Genomic DNA, 19,052 nt, shown 5'->3' on the forward strand with positions numbered 1-19,052 from the left:
TCACAAGGTGCCCAGATTAAACACTTCTGGTTATGTTGGGGAGGATGTTTCCAGATGAGTGTAGCATTTAAATCAGTGGGTTTAATAAAGTAGATTGCTTTCCCCAGTGTAGGTGGGCACCATCTAATCCACTGAGAGCCTGAAGAGGAAGAAATTGTTCCCTCTTTTCTTCTGCCTTACAGTTTGAACTGGAATATCTCATCTCATTCTCTCTTGCCCTCAAGCTTGGATTTACACCATTGTCTCCTCTGGTTCTCAAGCCTTTAGACTCAGACTGAACTACACCAATGGCTATCCTGGATTTCCAGCGTGCAGACAGCACATTGTGTGGCATCTCAGCCTCCATAATTTCATGAGCCAATTTCTCATTATCAGTTTCTCTCTCTGTCTCTCTCTCTATCTTTCCTCCCCTTTGGTCAGCCCTTTGTATCCGTGAGTTCTGCACCTGTGGATTCAATCAACTGTGGAAATGATTTGTGTTATTATTTTCTATGTGGATCATTAGAGAAGTCAGGATATCAGCTTGTGATAATCCAATTCACTTCAAGTCTTTCCAGTTTTTGTAAATGGCCCCACCAACCACATAGTTGTTCAAGGCAAAAATTCTAGGAGTTATCTTTAAATTCCATCTTTTCTTTATTTTACACATACAATTTAACCAACATCACTACACATTATATATTCAAAATATATCTGGATTCTATCTGTTTCTTCCATCTCTATTTTCACTGTGCAGCAAAGATAATCTCTTCCTTGTGCTTTGGCAACAGCTTCCTATCTGGTTTTCCAGCTCTCATTCTTGTTTCTTACCATTTTATTTCCTTAGAGAAACCAGAGTAATATTTTTAAAAGTATACATCAGATATCATTCCCCTGTTTTTGGCTCCCATCAATTCCCACCCCTACCCCCACCCCCCACCACTTTTCACTTAAAGTAAAGCTGAGCTTCTTATACTAGTTGGCAATGACCTGGATCACCCTGTCCACTCTAAGTAAAACATTTGATTTCCCATCCCTCTATTTTATGTTCTGTAATATCACTTTTTTCCTTATTTCTACTCATTCTTTTTTTTTTTTTTTGCACACTACAGGGTCTTTAAAGAAACAGACCACTCCTGTCCTATACACTGTTATATTCCTAGCACCTAAATTAATAGAAAATCCTCAGTACATATTTGCTAAATAAGTAAGGGTGCTGAAAATTTTGTGACATGTAGAATTTCATATGGTGAGATGCACTAGCAGTGGAGTTCATTGAGAGGTCCCCCACCTCAAAATCGCTATTCTTTCTCAGGCAGCTGGATTTAGTCTGGCCGTATCCTCTAATATTCTAAGTTTAACAGTATACTGCCTCCAGCACTCATGCTAACACAGCCTCCAGCAGGATACTGTGTCTTGGCAGGCTTAGATATTCTTTCTCTGTGTTCTCAAAACACTGTGTGCTTAGGGCTTCCACAGCATAGCCATATCTAATGTTTAATCATTTACTTACTTCTACAATTGTCCAGTTTGGTTCCACATCTTGAGAGGCAAGAAAAGCATGTTACTCATATCTTTTCACTCTCACTAGCATAGAATCTAAAACACATTATAGGGGGAAAAAAAGCTTTTATTATAAAGTTCTTAAAGGTTTTTTTTTTTTTTTTAGTTTATTTGCAATATTGTTATTTATAGCTCTAACATCGATCCTAAATCATCCATTCACATACTCAACAATCAGACTTGACAAATATGGAACAGCTCTCAAACTTTAGATTTTGAATTAAAGAAAACCTAGAAAAGTATTAGACAAAGTTATAGTCAAGGCAAAACATACATTGGAAAGGGGAAGCGATCCCAATGACTCCTAAATTGCTGTGTTCAGTCTTAGAACATAGTTGTTGAAGTCTTGCTCATATTTATGAGAAATCATAGAATGGCCCTGGAGATCTTTGTATGTACAAAAGAAATCTGAAGAAATTAAAATTTGCCTTTAGTGACCTCTCATTTCCTTTTGTGGTCCTGGCCTCTGAGTTCATTGAAGCCATTGTTTTCCACAGTCTTTCTCTTCAGACAGCATCTTGTGATATTTCTCCTAGCAACCCTCTTCCGTAATCTGTGGATAATAATAGAGATATCTATTATCTATTAGTAAAGACACTGCAAGACATAATACTTGCATTCAAGGTATGAATCAGATGGTGGCAAATAATTCAAATTGGGGGTAAAGTACCCACAGGCACCAATTTACCCAATAAATATTCTTGAGACCTAGATGAAACGTCCATAAATAAATAAATAAAGCAGGTGGAAGATACATATGAAAACACTTACAACTTCACAACCCAGGAAAAGACCCAGAAGACGAGAAATTGATTCTTGTCCCTCTCTTGTCCCTCTTGTTGAATATGTAACTTAATCCTGGAAAATTCTTTATGAAGTCTCTGAAACTCATTTTTATCACAGAGAAAACATGCCACAATTTAGGCAAACCTAGAGTGTCTATGAACACCCAATTTCTGGATCTAAGTGTCCAAAAATGTGTTGCTCATCCTAAAATGTGGTGCTTTTAATAATTTTCCCTCTTTGTTTTTGGCTGTGATTTCTGTTGCTCTTTCTTCAGTTACCATCTTTTTTTGAAAACTTCTCCATCAAGCCTTCTTGAGTCTTCTTATTTGGAGACACTTTCTTCCTCCTCAGTACTTCCATTGCGCCATATAGAACTTTCTAGTTCTTATCATTACAAGCCTCACAATATAATTATAGAGAGGATTGTTTAGTTTAATGTTAAAGTGGATTTAATGACAGTACTGACCTAAGTTTAAACCCAGACTCAAATGCTATTTAACTGTAGGCAAAGAATGTTTCAATGATTAGTTTACATGAAGTTGATTAGCTCCAATTTACAAATGGACAAAATAAGCTTGAAGAGGCCATCATTTTTAATCTTTTCATATCAACTATGTAGCTAATTTTTGCATTGGAAGTTGCTCAATAACTATAGTATACAAAATTCTTGTCTCTTAGAACATCAAGTCAGGAAGACTTTTACTTGCATATTCCCATAATGCTAGGACTGTGTCCAGAATGCTAGGACTAGGATATCTTAAACATTACCATGTAATCCATAAATGAGTGTTGCCTAAGAAGAAAATAATGAAAATATTTTAATTATTTGAAAACAAAAATAAATACCTACTTTAAGGATAGTGAAGACATTGTCTTCTACAGTCATCGTCAATAGCAATAACTACAATGTCAGACAATATATTTGACATTGGCCAACTGAGTAATGTTGCAAAGAAAATTTGTAGAGCAAATATAACAATATGAGAATTGAAGAAAAATAAAAATATGCAGTAAAGCATTTCCTGCAAAATATATTCTATGATTATTTTCTCCACAAAAATACAATAATATTAAAATACCTAAATCCAACTTCATAACATGATTGGTTTGATTATAATCCCAAGTATTATGAGTCATTATTTTGTTTACAAGTAAAAGCCTGCATTTAAAGCCTTTTACTCTCAATCCAATTTATTTCAAATTTGAGGTTAGATTCGGGAAAACAAAGCATCAACATTCTAGGTTTTTGGTATTGGGTGAGACCGAGACAAGTCTCTGCATGAGACTTAGAAATCTCCTAGGAGCAGATGGATTCCACACTGAGATTCAACAGAGTTCTGGGCTATGCTGTATTTTGGAGAAGGAAAAGCGGGTGCTGAGAGCTAAGTAGCCTATTACGCTTTATAGCCACATAAGGACTGGAGGCAAGTAGGCCCTTCCAACAAGTTGTATTATGCGATCAGTGACTTTGCGGGGACTCTCACAAATGTATGACCTTCTGATTGCCTTTTTGATTGAAAGTTCCATCTGAGATCAGGGCAGTGCAACCAGTAATAAGATTTCAAAAAATCCCATCACTGGCACTGTCGGAAAGGCTGAGCATGACTGAAATCCATCACTGTCAGTCAAAAAGATAAGGAAACAGTGGGTATCACTATAAAAGCTCTATAAATGAACAATTTAAACATGAATATCAGCTATATATGTGTGTATATATATATATATATATACACACATATATAGCTGATATTCATGTTTAAATTGTTCATTTATAGAGCTTTTATAGTGATACCCACTGTTTCCTTATCTTTTTGACTGACAGTGATGGATTTCAGTCATGCTCAGCCTTTCCGACAGTGCCAGTGATGGGATTTTTTGAAATCTTATTACTGGTTGCACTGCCCTGATCTCAGATGGAACTTTCAATCAAAAAGGCAATCAGAAGGTCATACATTTGTGAGAGTCCCCGCAAAGTCACTGATCGCATAATACAACTTGTTGGAAGGGCCTACTTGCCTCCAGTCCTTATGTGGCTATAAAGCGTAATAGGCTACTTAGCTCTCAGCACCCGCTTTTCCTTCTCCAAAATACAGCATAGCCCAGAACTCTGTTGAATCTCAGTGTGGAATCCATCTGCTCCTAGGAGATTTCTAAGTCTCATGCAGAGACTTGTCTTACTTTAAGCATCTGATTAAGCAAACTCTCCCAAAGACACACTTGTCTCCTTCTAAGCATTCTTGCTTCACTGGTGATGCCAGTGAATCTAAGTTATCTTTTATTTTATATATAAACATATGCTTACCCACACATTTTTATTCCAAAACATTTTCTCAGTAAAGTTCTTAAAAATTCTGTGCTGCAAAGTTCATGTGTGAATTTAATTTGTAGCATATTTTAATCACCCAGTAATAAACTATTTTTTTTTTTTTTTTTTGTCCTTTTTGAGACCGGCCACACCGTGCTCAGCCAGTGAGCGCTGTGAGTGCACCGGTCATCCCTATATAGGATCCGAACCCGCGGCGGGAGCACTGCTGCGCTTCCCAGCGCCGCACTCTCCTGAGTGCGCCCCGGGCTCGGCCCATAAACTATTTTTTAAATTATAATAATTGCACATATAAAAATTATTGTAAGGAATAACCTCCTTACACTTTGTAATATATATATGTTTAAGAGACATTTTTGTTATTTGATTGGTCAAATAGTAGACAGGCTAGAGGCTGAATTTATCCCATATGATATTCAACCACCCAGGGATGCATTGGACCTCCATTCCTCAGAAAGGAACCTTGAATCGTGAGGTAGGCAGAGAAAGGTAATTATATTGGTTCCAACTTAACTGTTTTTCTGCATTAGTCATAGAACCCTTAGACAGGGATAGGTTTTAAGGATAGAAAAAGACTAATGTTTGGGGCACATAAAGATCCACAGACACATTAAAATGCCTGAGGACTGAATAAGCATTTTATCTGAAAAATAACCACACATGTATATGTAAGACATATGTTGATATTGTTGCAACAGAAAACAATGCACAGAGATAAAAATAGTTATTTTAATAAAGTTAAAAATGTATTATTTAAGGAGTTGAGTCTGGGTACTTAATTCCTAAAAAAAGGACAGAAACCCCGTTGACCTCTTTTGCTTACAAAATCCAGGCAAGTCTACAGTTAATGTTAAGTCAAATTGTGTGTGTGTGTGTGTGTGTGTGTGTGTGTGTGCGGGGGGTGGGGTGTATATGTATTCCTTGGATCATTATTTAAATTCAGGGTTCTCTAAAATCATAGTTCAGTCCTATTAGGAACAAGATATTACTCACTTGATCCCATACTACAAAACCTGAAATGGGCTCTTCAGCACAAAATGCTTGCATGGTGGAAGCAAAGAAAATCAGAAAGAGATACATGCTTTCATTTTCTCTTCCTGTGCAAAAGGTATCTCGAGGCAAGATCTGTGCAACCAGACATTATTTCCTGCCCACAAAAAACACCATTTGAAGATTATCCTATGGATCACCAACACTGGAGGATATAGATTTTATATTCCTGAAAAAAATAGTATAATTTTACTATTAGACACGTTTGTGTGTCTGTAATTTATGGCATATCATTGGCAAAGAACACTAGAAAATGGTTTAGAATGTGTAAGGTAATTGGAATATTACTATTGATTATTACTACAACTACTAATAATAATTTGCATCCGTCAAGTACTTGTTTTAAACATTGTACCACATGTCCTGGTGTATTTAAAAGTCACATTAGACCATCCCTTTGACAAGAAAAAGTGTTCAATAGACATAGTAATAAGCATAAAAGATGAACTACTCTCAGGCAACAGGAACTCAATAAAGAGTTGATTAAGCCACTAGAGTGTTATAAATTCTTAGTAGAATATTCAAACATTTTGCTTCTGTCACAGTGAAAGCAGCCTCCAGAAGTCGCTGCCTTCAGTTTTCAAGCCAAAGCCATGCTCTTCTTAGGCAGCCCCAAGCCAAAGCCTAAGATGCCAGGAGACCAAAGCCTGACTATTTTTGCCCAATGAGGTACTGGTCTAATGGACAATCTGACTCCAGAACTCCCTATTGTGTTGGCAGAAAGTTTGCCAGGTCTGCATTGCAGTTTAAGTCTCTCTTGCCAAATCCTGCTTCCTGTTCTTTTTATTTTTACAAGTTTCAGAGCTGCAAACTTGTCTGAAAATTTTCCCTGCCCAATGAGTCTGCTTTCGGAAGGACCCAAATGACAAAGTTGGAGTAGCCTTTAGGTACTCCATATTCTTTTTGTGTCCCTGCAGACATCTTGCTGTGTGATCACTGGCAAGCCATTTCTCTTCTCTGGCTCTTATTATATAATAAAGACTCATGCAAACAAAAGCAATCTTTGGGATGATTTGGTTGAACATTTTAGAATTTTAGTTAAAGCTGATGATTCTGTTAGTAGGTCTTTATCTGACTGGGAAAAAAGAATTGATGACAACAAAAGTATTTATAAAAATATATTTCACAAAGTAGGAAACAATACAGGAGTTTCTCTGAGTACAATACATGGAGTAAATAAACAATATTGCATTAAAGCAAAGTAGAAAATTAAAATGATCTGCATGTAATACTTGAGTTTTATCATACATTTTCTACTCTTAAATGGCAGGTTTGCATTACAAATTAAATATGTTCACATCTTCAAGTGCTGTTCTTTTTTGGAGTCTAAGACATTCTGTGCATCACCATGAGGATCAGGGAGAGAAGTGCTAAAAACATAAGCAGTAAAATTATGTACAAATCAGTTCCTGCTCTAAAACAGTAGGGGCAACTTGAAGCATGTTTATTGGGCAGGGTATTATATAGGTATCTAAAAGTCTAGAGTTTAAATATTCACAGGAATCAATATACTTTCAACTGTTTGTGCTTGTAGTAAAAACACCAAATACTAGGATTATGAACAAAATAGAAAACAGTCCAAAAGTTTCTCTGGGAAAATGCTGTTCCTGCCATCACCAGTCACAATAACACTTTCTACTCTAAAGAGACTATTAGGTCTCCTTTTGATAATATTGCCTGCCATACTCATCTCATCAAAATGTACATGTATTAAACATTCATTTGTATATATATTTATATAAAACAATCTAAAGGATTATTAATGGATATAATTTAGTTTTTTCCATATAGTCCCTTAATCTATAGATTACCAACCTTAATAAATAAAAGCATTAATGGACATCAATAAAATATTTATTTCAAGGATTAAACAAATAAGTTCACACGCTAGCAATAAAACCTTCTGTCTCTTATATAGTCCACGGTGTGATACAGTTTATCTTTGTGTCCTTGTGGAAGAAGATGAAGTGGAGGGAACGAGGAATCCTGCTTATAGAAAACAATCCTGTTTGAATGGGATTTCTCTCCTCCCACCACTGAATTGGCAGTCCCCACCCTGGAATGGATTACGAACATGTGATTATTTTAAGGCTCGACACAATATTTAAAGATGCTATTCAGTCTCTGGTAAGTGGGGCCAACGATTATGTACAATGTGTGGTCACTGTACCATATAATCTAAGGGGCCTCCCAAAATTCCAAAAAGTCATAATGTACAGCAGACCAAGTATTGCTTTATCATTTGTGGCGGGATCCTTATTGATGAAGGGGAAAAAACCACTTGCATTCATAAAAATCCTTGCAGACGACACATATCAGCAGTAAATTCTTTGTAGGTCCATATTTCTAAGAAAGCACCTTTTAATATTGATTTTTTCCTCTTTTTAAACTATTTCTCTAAACATTAGTCAGGATCCCAATCTTTGTGGTGGTCAGATAAATATCAAATATCCAAAAACTTCTAGACACTCCACATACTTAATTCACACTCCACAAGATTTATAACCTCCTAACATATATTTTTATTTTTATAACTTTTTTTGGTTCAACATTAAAATGTGGTTGAGTCCATAGATGATTGGTGCTAAACTCGCCTCTAAAACAAATAGCCACATTGGTTGTGTCTAAGGGGAGTGACCTTAGAATATTACAGAATGCTCAGTTCCGTTTATTTATTTATAATCCACTGTCAAGTTTCTTTGTCACTTTCACCAACAGAGTAGAGTTCGCCCAGTCTCTTAAAGCGGGGACCCCAGTCACTGAGGTAGTCAAAATTCTGGTCTGAGTCTGATGTGGTGGACTCCAAGGAGCTGAGGGAGCCAGCCACGGACCCTCGGCCTTCATAGCCATAAATCTGAATGGAGTCATAAGGTGGAGCCGTGGGGTCATTATCTGCCTCATGCAGCCTTACATTTATAAATTCATCGACATCAACACCATTCGGAACTGGAGCAAGCCCTTGCCTTGGCATAAACTGCAAATCTGGTTTAATATCCTTACGGGGTAAAAATCCATTAATTCCATCTGGGTTTTGTAAAGTTGCAATGTCAAAAGCCTCTGTGTCCTCTTCTCCACCTCCTTCGTCATCGTAGCGAATAATGTTTTCTCGAACGTCTTCATCATCTTTGATAATTAATGGCTCATTTTTATGTCGCCGGAGAGTTACAAACAGCACCACAATGACTGTAGGGAAAATATTAAACAACAAAGAGCTAAATTAGCCTATCATTTCACAAGCATGACACTACATATGTTAACTGAGAGAGGCATTTTAAAAAGTTATGAGCATTCAGCTTTAGTAACATTTGCCAGGAAATTAAGCCGAACACCTTTCTGAAGGATGAGGATGGAATTTTCAGAAAATACTATTCCAGATTATTTGTTTATTAAATGGTGTTGGAGCTGGGGTAAAAGAACAGGTTTGAACCTGTTCATGGTAAAAGCTGTATTTCATACTCTCATGAACTCTAGAGTAAATGGCACAAAATAGTGCAGACAGATGGCCAACTTGCTCTGTGTCTTGGTCAAGTTGTTTTATAATATTTAGTTTCAAGTCTCCCTTCTATAAAGAAAAAGGAGCAAACTAGATCATATCTAGTGTACTTTGTGTTTTAACATTTCTTCAAGACACTCTCCAGTCAAATAATGTTCTTTCATGGAAGAAGTGAATGTAGAAGTTGCATAGGCAACTTCTTGTCTTGTACGAAGGCTGGAACTACTCTTTCTGAAAAGGCAGCCCTAAAGTGGAGAAAGAGAAAGAAACACATACCCAAGTAGTCAGATCAGCCAAATCAAACTTGGGTTGGCTAGTGGAGTAAAACATGGTGGCAAAATGATGCTTAAATCTAGGGAACTGGGTAAACAAGACTGATATAACTGGGAAGATGGTAACTGGCACTATTTTTACACTAAGGTGTTTATTCTTCAAGGGTAGGATAAGATATAACTGTCCTTTTTCATGTTTTCTTATTGTTTAATCTCACTTTTATAATTAGATGTTTTTAATGGAAAAGATATAGAAGCTTTCTGTTAATTGACAATCTTTATTTTAAATTGATGCTTATATCAAGAATAATATCTCAGAAACTGAATATGATGTTCTTTTGAAGGAAAGATTTTTTTTGTTGTTTGTTTTCTTTTCATTTCACCAAACTTTGTGATCAGATGGACTCAGAAACCTAATCTATATATTGTTTCGATAAAGCAGTATTGTGGACACGTGAAAGCCCTCTATTGCAGTGAACTGGTTTGCACCAGAAGATCTGGAGATCTTATATGATAGATGCTGTTGTCACCACATAAAAGCTCATCTCCACTTCCACCACCATTGTGCTTTGTCCATCTTTTTTCACTAGTGATGAGATTGAAAAAGGCTCTGAAAGTCCTCTCCAATTGGACATTTGCCATCACAACACTTTTTCTCTTTACCTTCTCTTAGTCACCTCAAATCAGGAAGAGAAAAAAAAAAGTAAGTTCCTCTTCTCCAAAAAAAAAAAAATGCTGATGCCTGTCTAGGTCAGAGTTTGCTGTCCTTATTTACAGTCATTTATGAACCAGAAAAATGGTGACCATTAGGCTATGAAGGAAATACGTACCTAGCAGCAAAATGATGCATGCTAATATGGCAATTAAGGCGCCCATACTGAGTCCAATCGGAAGGACATAAGCTTCAACATTACAAGACTGGACAACACCATCATTGCTGCAGCCACAGACCCGGATGGTCAGGGTGCTGGTGCTGCTCAGTGGGGGATTCCCACTATCACTGATTATGATTGGTAAAAGATAGACTTCTTGCTTCTGGCGGTTGAATCCATTATGCTTTGCCAAAATGCTGAGGGAATTATCTGGAAAAAGTGAAAATTACAATAATTTGCATCATTTCAAAATAGCTGCTCAAACAACACTTGTTTTTCTAGTTCATAAATCCTCTGCAAACCTTAAGAAAATCCCAACTCTACTGGACCACTCAGGCATTTTGCCCCTCCCCTCTTACCACTTTTCCAATTGGCATAGACCAAAACATTCATGTAATAGGGTGAATGAATGGGGCCCCATGATGAACTGATGAAGTTTTACCATCACTTTATAAATACAAAAGATTTCCTTTATAAAAAATAATCTCCAAGTGTCCTTTCTGAAGACAAACATTATCCCAAGTCTCCATAAATCCATAAGTAAGTTTAATTTTCTTTTGTTTGGCCTTATCAGTCAACCATTAAGCAAGGTCAACTGGATAGAATTTCACCATATTTGAAAGGCATGTTTGATAAGCTCTGTATTAAAATATAGACTGTATGACATATGACATACAAAACAATGCACTTTGTTGACTCCTACAAGTACCTAAGAGTCAGTCATGCCCTAGAACATTTATACTAAGATATAGAAAAGGCCTATTTACTGCCAATTCGAGGAGAAATGCAGCGTATCTTAAAATTCTGTAGAGAAGACCTATAGTGGTTACACAAGTAAGCAAAAAATGAGAAGTCATAAGAGTAGGGGCTCCATTTTGCATGTGTAAGTTACTTATATGGAGATATGTATTGGTTATCTGGAGCAATACTTAAAGTTATACTTTAACTTGAAGTGAAACGGGTCAGTGAGAAGTGATTGGTCCCATGTTAGTCTTATGCTTCTCAAAATTTTATCCCCAAGATGAATTTTGTCATTCACCCCAATCTCATGAACCACAGTCACATTGTATATATTGTTAATCTATTTTCTCATTTTGATTAATGAAAGACATATACATACCTAACCAAAATGAAAACAGCAATTATCTCACACAGATATTCCAGCCAAAAGCAAATAAACACTATTTTGGTTACTGTGTGCAGTGTTATTTGGGCAAAATGGTTATTTCAGTTTAAAAAAAATTTTTTTTTAAATTGGTAAATTTACAGACCTCAGAACACTGGGCTATTTTTTATTTCTTATTAAAGCAGTGAATCCAAACCATCACTGTCCAGTTTTGGGTCATCTATGTCCAGATGGCTTTGCAAATAAATAGGTGGACAGATATTCCATTCAACTAATTTAAAGTGAATATGTAAATCTTTTGTGCCATACGATACTGTATTATGATTTCTAAAAATATGATAGCCCTTTTCCGAAATAGGTGTAAGAATATATTTATCATTTCTTTGTTTAAGATATTAATGGACCTATAGTCTCTTGCTGGTAAGCAGTTAAACCAAAAAAGCAGCGAGTTGATATTTTTTTTTTTCTAAATTTCTTCTGGTTGTGGCTCATTCTATAGCATCAAAAAGGTTTCTAATGGAATTAAGCAGTCATACACCAAATGATCCAGTAATTTTTATTTCCATGCCTTAGAAGGAATTTACCAGCAAGCTAAATGCAAGGGAATATTATCTCGAAGCAGACGCAAAATATATAGTTGTGTTATATTTTCAGGAAGTGTGTGACAAGTTTGAGTACAGTTAATTAGTGCAAGAAGCATTTGTGAATGATTTCATATACCATAGTTCAAAACAGAAGTTGGGAATTGTTCTTCAAGATATAATTAATAAAATTGCAATGAGGCTTTTGTCTTTTTGTGGTTGACATTATTTATATGAGAAACTATCTTTGCATATTTTCTCTTTAAAATAGTCTGTTATGATAATTTAGAAACTGCAGAAGGAATAATGCTTGATGCAGAACAAAGTTATCTTTATTACTTAGAAAAGCATCAGTGGATCTAACAAAAAATTCATACTCATATTTTTTTACTAATCCTGGAATATACATATGTTGTTTCTCGTTCTACACGCAGAAAAATGTTGTTTGGGTAAAGGAAGCATATGAGTCATTCTTGTTAAATTTTGCCTGCCAGCCCCAGGCAACTCCTTGTATGTGTACTCATCTTTTTCATTTTTTATAACATTTTTGATAGGTGTTTGCATCTATTATCAATTCACTGGAATTATTTTATTAGGCCAAATGAAATTGTCATTATTGTACACATCAAATCCATAGAATATCAGCAGTTTCACACAGTTCAAATTAATGTTTTTGCAAGAAATTTTTTAGTCTTACATGTTGCAAATATTTTCTACAAAGTTGTGTTTTATTCCTTAAGACATACATTGCCTTTTCATTTTATTAAAATTTTATCAGTTTTATCAATTTTATCAATCTCTTTTATGATTAGTGTTATTGTCTTATTTAAAAATAATTATGGGCTGGCCCGGTGGCGTACTGCTACAGTGCGCCGCTTGGGAGCGCGGCGGCGCTCCTGCCGAGGGTTCAGATCCCACATGCAGACCAGCTCCCGCTCACTGGTTGAGCGAGGGGCGGGTGCAGCACCGAGGGTTGCGATCCTGTTGCCGGTCCCGGTCCGGTACGGGCGCGACACTGAGGGTTGCGGTCCGTTGCCGGACACGAAAAAAGACAAAAAGGAAAAAAATAATAATAATAATTATAAAAATATTTTCCATAATATTATTTTGTCATTTAGGTTACTATGTGAAATTGATCTTTTCCTATACCGATAATTGATTTTCTAAAGGTTAATTATGGAATAACCTGTCCCTTAACCACTGGTCTTCAATGCTCGGTCCCTCACAAATTAAATTTTTGTGTTTCCTCATCCTTTTACTCTGTTTTTTGGGTTTTTTTTTTTTAACCTGAAAATACCATGCTTTTTATGTATAAGAACTTTGTTAGGATATTTTCCTCTGTCATCTTTACCAGTATCTTGTCTTTTCTTGCTCATTTGCTATTCTCTGACAAGTATAGAATCCTATTATTAAGTTTCTTGAAAATTTCCTTAAGAATTTTGGTAGAATATATTAAAATATAAACCAATCTTGAGAGAATTACATCTTTATAATCATTAGTCTTTTGTATCAAGTTCATGGTTTATTTTCCTTAATATATGTCAATAAAATATTGGTATTTTAGCTACAAGAGATTTTCATATCTTTTGTTAGATTTATTGTTGGTATCATACTTGTATATTTGGTTGCTATAGTAAACCTTTTTAAAAGTAATGTACTTTTTAAAGTTATGTTTTTAACTCATTGCTGATGGTGTATAAAATGAAATTGTTTTATACATTGATTTTAATTCCAGCAAGCCTCTAAGACTTTTTTTACTTATAAGAATATATCTCATCAGAGAATTTTCCTTCAGCATAATCGCATGAGGAACTCCACAGACATGCTTCCCAGTGAAAGTGTTGACCATTATTAAAGGAAAAACATTTAAAGTCTCTAGAAATGGTTCTGGAGGCAAGCAGCAAATGAAGAAACATTTATTCAAGAAAATCTGCAAGAGAGATTGTAAGCATGGTGAGACTCTGTGGTGTGTGAACCAGGACTCACTCCTGCCCTTAATTCTCCCAGTTCAGTGAGATGGAAACTCCACTCCAAAGTGGTTCAGCCAAGAACCCAGGGCTTCTTCGACCCACAGCTAGCAGGTGGGGGACTATTTGTCTGGGTAGAGACAGAACATCAAAAATTATCTTTCTGCTCCTTGTTACCTATTGTTGATGCTAAGTTCTAGATTAGTGTGGTCAAGAGGTCGTGGCTTTTTTTTCTCCTCATAGCCCCCACTCACAGGACAGAGGCTCTGCCTGGGCACTGCTCTGTTTGGAATATGTAGCTTCAACAGCCCTTGTCTCAGCCCATTTTTACATTCAAAGAGGCCAGCCAAATATAATTGAAGGTACTGTCCCCCAGCATCACATGCTCTGTCTCAAAGTGGAGGTGTCACTCAGAGAAACATGCCATAAGCTACAGCCCAACTCTGGAGCCAGTAGCTCACAGATTTTGCCTGTGGGGGAAAGCAGAGAACCTGGGAAGGAGAGAGCCTTTGGGAGTTGCCCACATGGGTCAGAACAAATGTGAAACACTGATGTACAGAACTACTCTTTCAAAGAAGACCAAATTTTATTGGATTTGTAGTTTAGGTCCCAGGGTAGTGTTGAAAACACTACAGAAATCACGTGGAAATTAGTGGAGCTTGACATCCAGGTGTGGTCAGAGAAAGTGGTGGTCAAGGAGAGTTCTGCTAAAACCATGGTTATTCCAGGGTGATTGTAGGCATAGCCCAGGCTTTGATCCCCTGAGGTGAAGCATCAGAAGCTTAACACTGCAGATAGGAGAAAAGACTTCACTAAAATAACCTCGCCAGTCACTGAACAAGTAACAAGCAAATAACAATAACAAGCCCTGGAAGGGGGTAGTACCCAGCATTTATATAATACAAAAGGTCTTCAAAATTTCATGGAAAGATTCTCTTTTAATTATATTTTTACACTAACTTTTTGAAGTAACTACATATATTACTTAAAATGTCCAGTTTAAAACAAATTATTATGAGACCTGCAAAGAAACAGGAAAGCATAACCCACAGGAAAGGAAAACGAAAATAGCAAAAGAAACTGCCCATGAAAATGACAATGAAAAATTAACTAGAGTAGTTAAACAGTAGCCTTGAATTGGAAGAAGAAAGGATTACTGAACTTGAAGATAGAGCAATAGAGAATATGCAAGCTGAAGAACACAGAGAAAAAAATAAAATAAAATGAACAGAGTCTCATAAAAATGTGGGACACCACTAAGTGCACAAACAGATGTGCAATAAGTACACTAGATGAAGGGAGAAAGAAAGGAGCAGAAAAAAATATAGTTAAAAACTTCATAGATTTTTGAAAATCATTAGTCTGTACATCCAGAATGCTAAACAAACTCCAAGTTAAACACATACAAACAAAATCACAAATAGACACATCACATAGTAAAAATGCTGAAAGACAAAGACTAAAAGAAAATCTTGAAAGCAAGAGAAAATTTTGACTTATTTCTTCCAAGGGAATTTTGATAAGATTAACAGCTGAATTTTCACAGAAACAATGGAGGCCAGAGGGAAGAAGGATAACATACCCAAAGTATTCAAAGAAAAAATCTGTCAACCTAAACTCATACCTGGCAAAGCTATTTTTCAAATATAAATATAAATACAAATGAAAAATATATTTATAAATATATAAAAATGTATGTATTAATAGAGACATTACCAGACAGACAAAAACAAAAACAAACAAACAATAAAAACCCAGATAAATTGTCACCAGCAAACATGCCTTGTAGCAAATACAAAAGAAAGAGTTTTCTTCAATCTGAAAGGAAATAACCCCAGATGGTCATTCAGATCCACATCAAAAAAATAAAAAAGAACATCAGTAAATATGACTATATAATCATAAAAGACACTATAAATGCATAGTTTTTCTTTTTTTGTCGTAACTGATTTAAAAAGCAATTGCATAAAACAATATGTACATAATGTATTGTTGAACATATAATATCAAGAAAATCAAAAGTAATAGTTGAATATTCCAATATTCACTTTCAAAAATGGATAAAACAACTAAACAGAAATCAACAAGGAGACAGAAGACTTGAACAATAATATACACCAACTATACCTAAAAGACATCTATAGAACACTCCACCCACCAACAGCAAAATAAATATTCTTCTCAAGTGTACTTGGAGTAGTCCACAGTGTAGACCATATGCTAGGTCATAAAACAAATCTTGGTATATTAAAAATGGTAGAAATAAGGCAAAGTGTGTTCTCTGACCGCAATGAAATAAAATTGGAAATCAATAATAGAAAGAAGTCTGGGGAACTCACAAATACATGGCAATTAAACAATAAACTTCTCAATAACAAGTGGGTCCAAAAAGAAAGCAAAAGAGAAATTAGAATATATTGTTAGACAAATGTAAATAAATATACAACAAACCAAAATGTATGCTATACAGCTAAAACAATGCTTAGAGGGAAATTTATAGCTTTAAATGCTTACATTAAGGAAGCAGAAAGATCTCAAATCAATAACCTAATTTCACCATAAGACATTGGAAAAAGAAGAGCAAAGTAAGTTTAATGCAATCAGAAAAACGAAAGTCATAAGGTTTTGAGTGCAAATTCGTGAAATAGAGAATAGAAGACAACGTCTGATCATTTTTAGGGTATTCATATATAGTCATATATTCTCTTAAATAAAGGATCTTATTCATTTCATTCCAAGTATTATTGCTTCCATGTACTTTTTAATCTCCCTATAATAACTAGAGCCTCTAATATAATTATTAGTAAAAAAAGCTGTATTATACACCTCTAAATTTTTCTTGATTTTTTTTTTAAAGGAAAAGGTTTTGGTTTTCAACATTTAGTAAGATGATTAATGGTGTTTACTGGAAGGCATTTTTGTATTGCTTGTTTATCTGTTTAGATGCACTTACATTACTTTTCTCTTTAGTTTCTCTTTTATTTTGTTTTGTCATTGAAAAGGTGAAGAATATGCCATTCCAAAATATGCTGAATGATACATTTATTATTTCATCCTGAAAACTTTGGAGAAGTTGTAGTTTTAGAAAAAGGCTAGCTGACCTGTCTTTTCCTGCACGTAGCAAACCATAAAGATTTTTGGGGGAGGGATTCATTCTCATTGGAGTGAGTGAATATTCTTTATCACCAAAGACTGGGATTTGGTGCAGCAACAGGCCTAAATAAACCTCCCAAAGTAACCCTATTTTCCACTCCTATTTACATCCCCAATACACTCCCCTAGAATTCACTGCCTCTTGCCAGATCCCCTATATTCTGTCATTTTTTCACAAATTTATCTTTATTTGTCTAAAATGTATAAAAGCATATTGTTTTGGCCACTTCAGACTTCACTCTCTTGTGAAGATCTCCAGGTACATGTAAAACTCATACAACTTGTGTGTTTTTTTCTTATTCATCTGCCTGTATCAATTCGATTCCTAGTTAGAGCTTAATAGCCCACATAAGAGCTCAAACGAGTTGGAGGTGATCTCTTCCTCTCCTATAATTTCCAAAAAAAAGCAAAAAGGAAGGTCAGTTACATAAGGGACAGTGTCTCATCTGTTTGCCATCTCTAAACTTGGCTTCAATTTCATTATTTAAAAACCTTCTTTCAGTCCTGTATATTTCTGTGCATTTGCATTTTATATCATCTTGTTGTCTCTGCATCTTAATCTGTTCTCCCCCTTATGTTTTTTACTCCTGCTTATTGCATTTACTGCATTTACTTTATCTATTTGAGCGTAGCCAACAGAAGAGTATGGACAGATAGTTATATACTAGAGGAAGCAGAGACATTTTCTAAAACTGAAAAATATGTGAGAAAAGAGAGAAAATGATTACCGAAATGCATAGACATACGCTATATGATTTTTTTTTAATTTAAATCTCTTGTAGTTGAATATACAACAGAGTTTTCCAAAAGATGGGTGGATCTATTTAAGAAGTGGGTGGACCAACAGCAATTGGCATTCTCTAGGACTTACTAATGTCCAACTGAATGTCCCATCTAATGCAGTCATGATGCACTGAGATAGAAACATATCTTAATCTGACCACCTGGCTCTCTGATACTCTCAAAAGTGAGATGGGATTTGTTTTTGTTTTCTTTCCTTATACTCTTGCAATGCTTTACTTTGAGCATTGTACCAGGAGGGAAGAATGACTCCATTTTCAGAATCTTGCTTTGTACACCACACACATTTGTTTCTGTTTATGACTGAGACTGTTGAAGGAAAGATCTTGAAGGGCAGTTAAAGCCTAATAATAGCATCAGACATGCCTCAAATGACAGTAGTCCGAAAGTAGCGATGGAATCGAGTTTCTTTCCCCTTGGCTGAGAAAAACAAGGCATACACCAAATCAATAGTAAAGAAGGGACCACTTAAACAGTGACTATTTTCAAGTACATAGGTTCGCTTAGTTTCAGACAGCATAGTATAGTTATGCTCTTATATATAAACTTTCTTTCAGATTCTAACAGACTATGAATAAAAATATTTACTTTTTTCCTTAGTTTTTGTAATTTTGTGTTTCAGAATAATTTGTTAGAATTTTACCGGAATTTATGAGAGTACGTTTCAGACAGCATAGTATAGTTATGCTCTTATATATAAACTTTCTTTCAGATTCTAACAGATTATGAATAAAAATATTTACTTTTTTCCTTAGTTTTTGTAATTTTGTGTTTCAGAATAATTTGTTAGAATTTTACCGGAATTTATGAGAGTATCAAAGGAAGTCATCCTAAAATTAATATTTTAGAATGTTTATGCAATGGTCTTTTGAAATTATTGAAAAGAAATTGATAATATTAAATAAATGTATGTATTATTTCACTAGAATATAAGCGCTTGAGGGAGATTAGCCTTAGCCATAGCTCTATTCCCAGTCTCCAGCACAGGACTTGTCACAGAGCAGGGATTCTCATAGTATTGGTCTGATTGTTTAACCCACTTTTATTTGGAATGATTTTAGGTTCAAGAAACTGAACACCTAACTG

General features: G+C 35.3%; 1 protein-coding gene across 2 annotated transcripts in view; it reads right to left on the reverse strand.

Moving 5' to 3' along the window:
* Positions 1-629: 629 nt before the first annotated feature.
* CDH8 (cadherin 8, type 2) overlaps positions 630-19,052 on the reverse strand; it is a 208,472-nt gene continuing 190,049 nt past the window's right edge. Inside the window, exons 8-11 of one of the 2 annotated variants that reach the window (XM_008572712.1) lie at positions 10,297-10,548; positions 8,665-8,884; positions 1,493-2,095; positions 630-821 (exon numbers count right to left, since the gene is read on the reverse strand). In XM_008572712.1, coding sequence (XP_008570934.1) covers positions 1,984-2,095; positions 8,665-8,884; positions 10,297-10,548 — 584 coding nt within the window. In that variant the 3' untranslated portion in view covers positions 630-821; positions 1,493-1,983. Of the gene's footprint in view, positions 822-1,104; positions 2,096-8,664; positions 8,885-10,296; positions 10,549-19,052 lie in introns of those variants that run through there. The other variant, XM_008572713.1, reaches the window with a different exon arrangement.

Source organism: Galeopterus variegatus, unplaced genomic scaffold (genome assembly GCF_000696425.1).
Source record: "Galeopterus variegatus unplaced genomic scaffold, G_variegatus-3.0.2 Scaffold826, whole genome shotgun sequence".
NCBI lineage: Eukaryota > Metazoa > Chordata > Mammalia > Dermoptera > Cynocephalidae > Galeopterus > Galeopterus variegatus.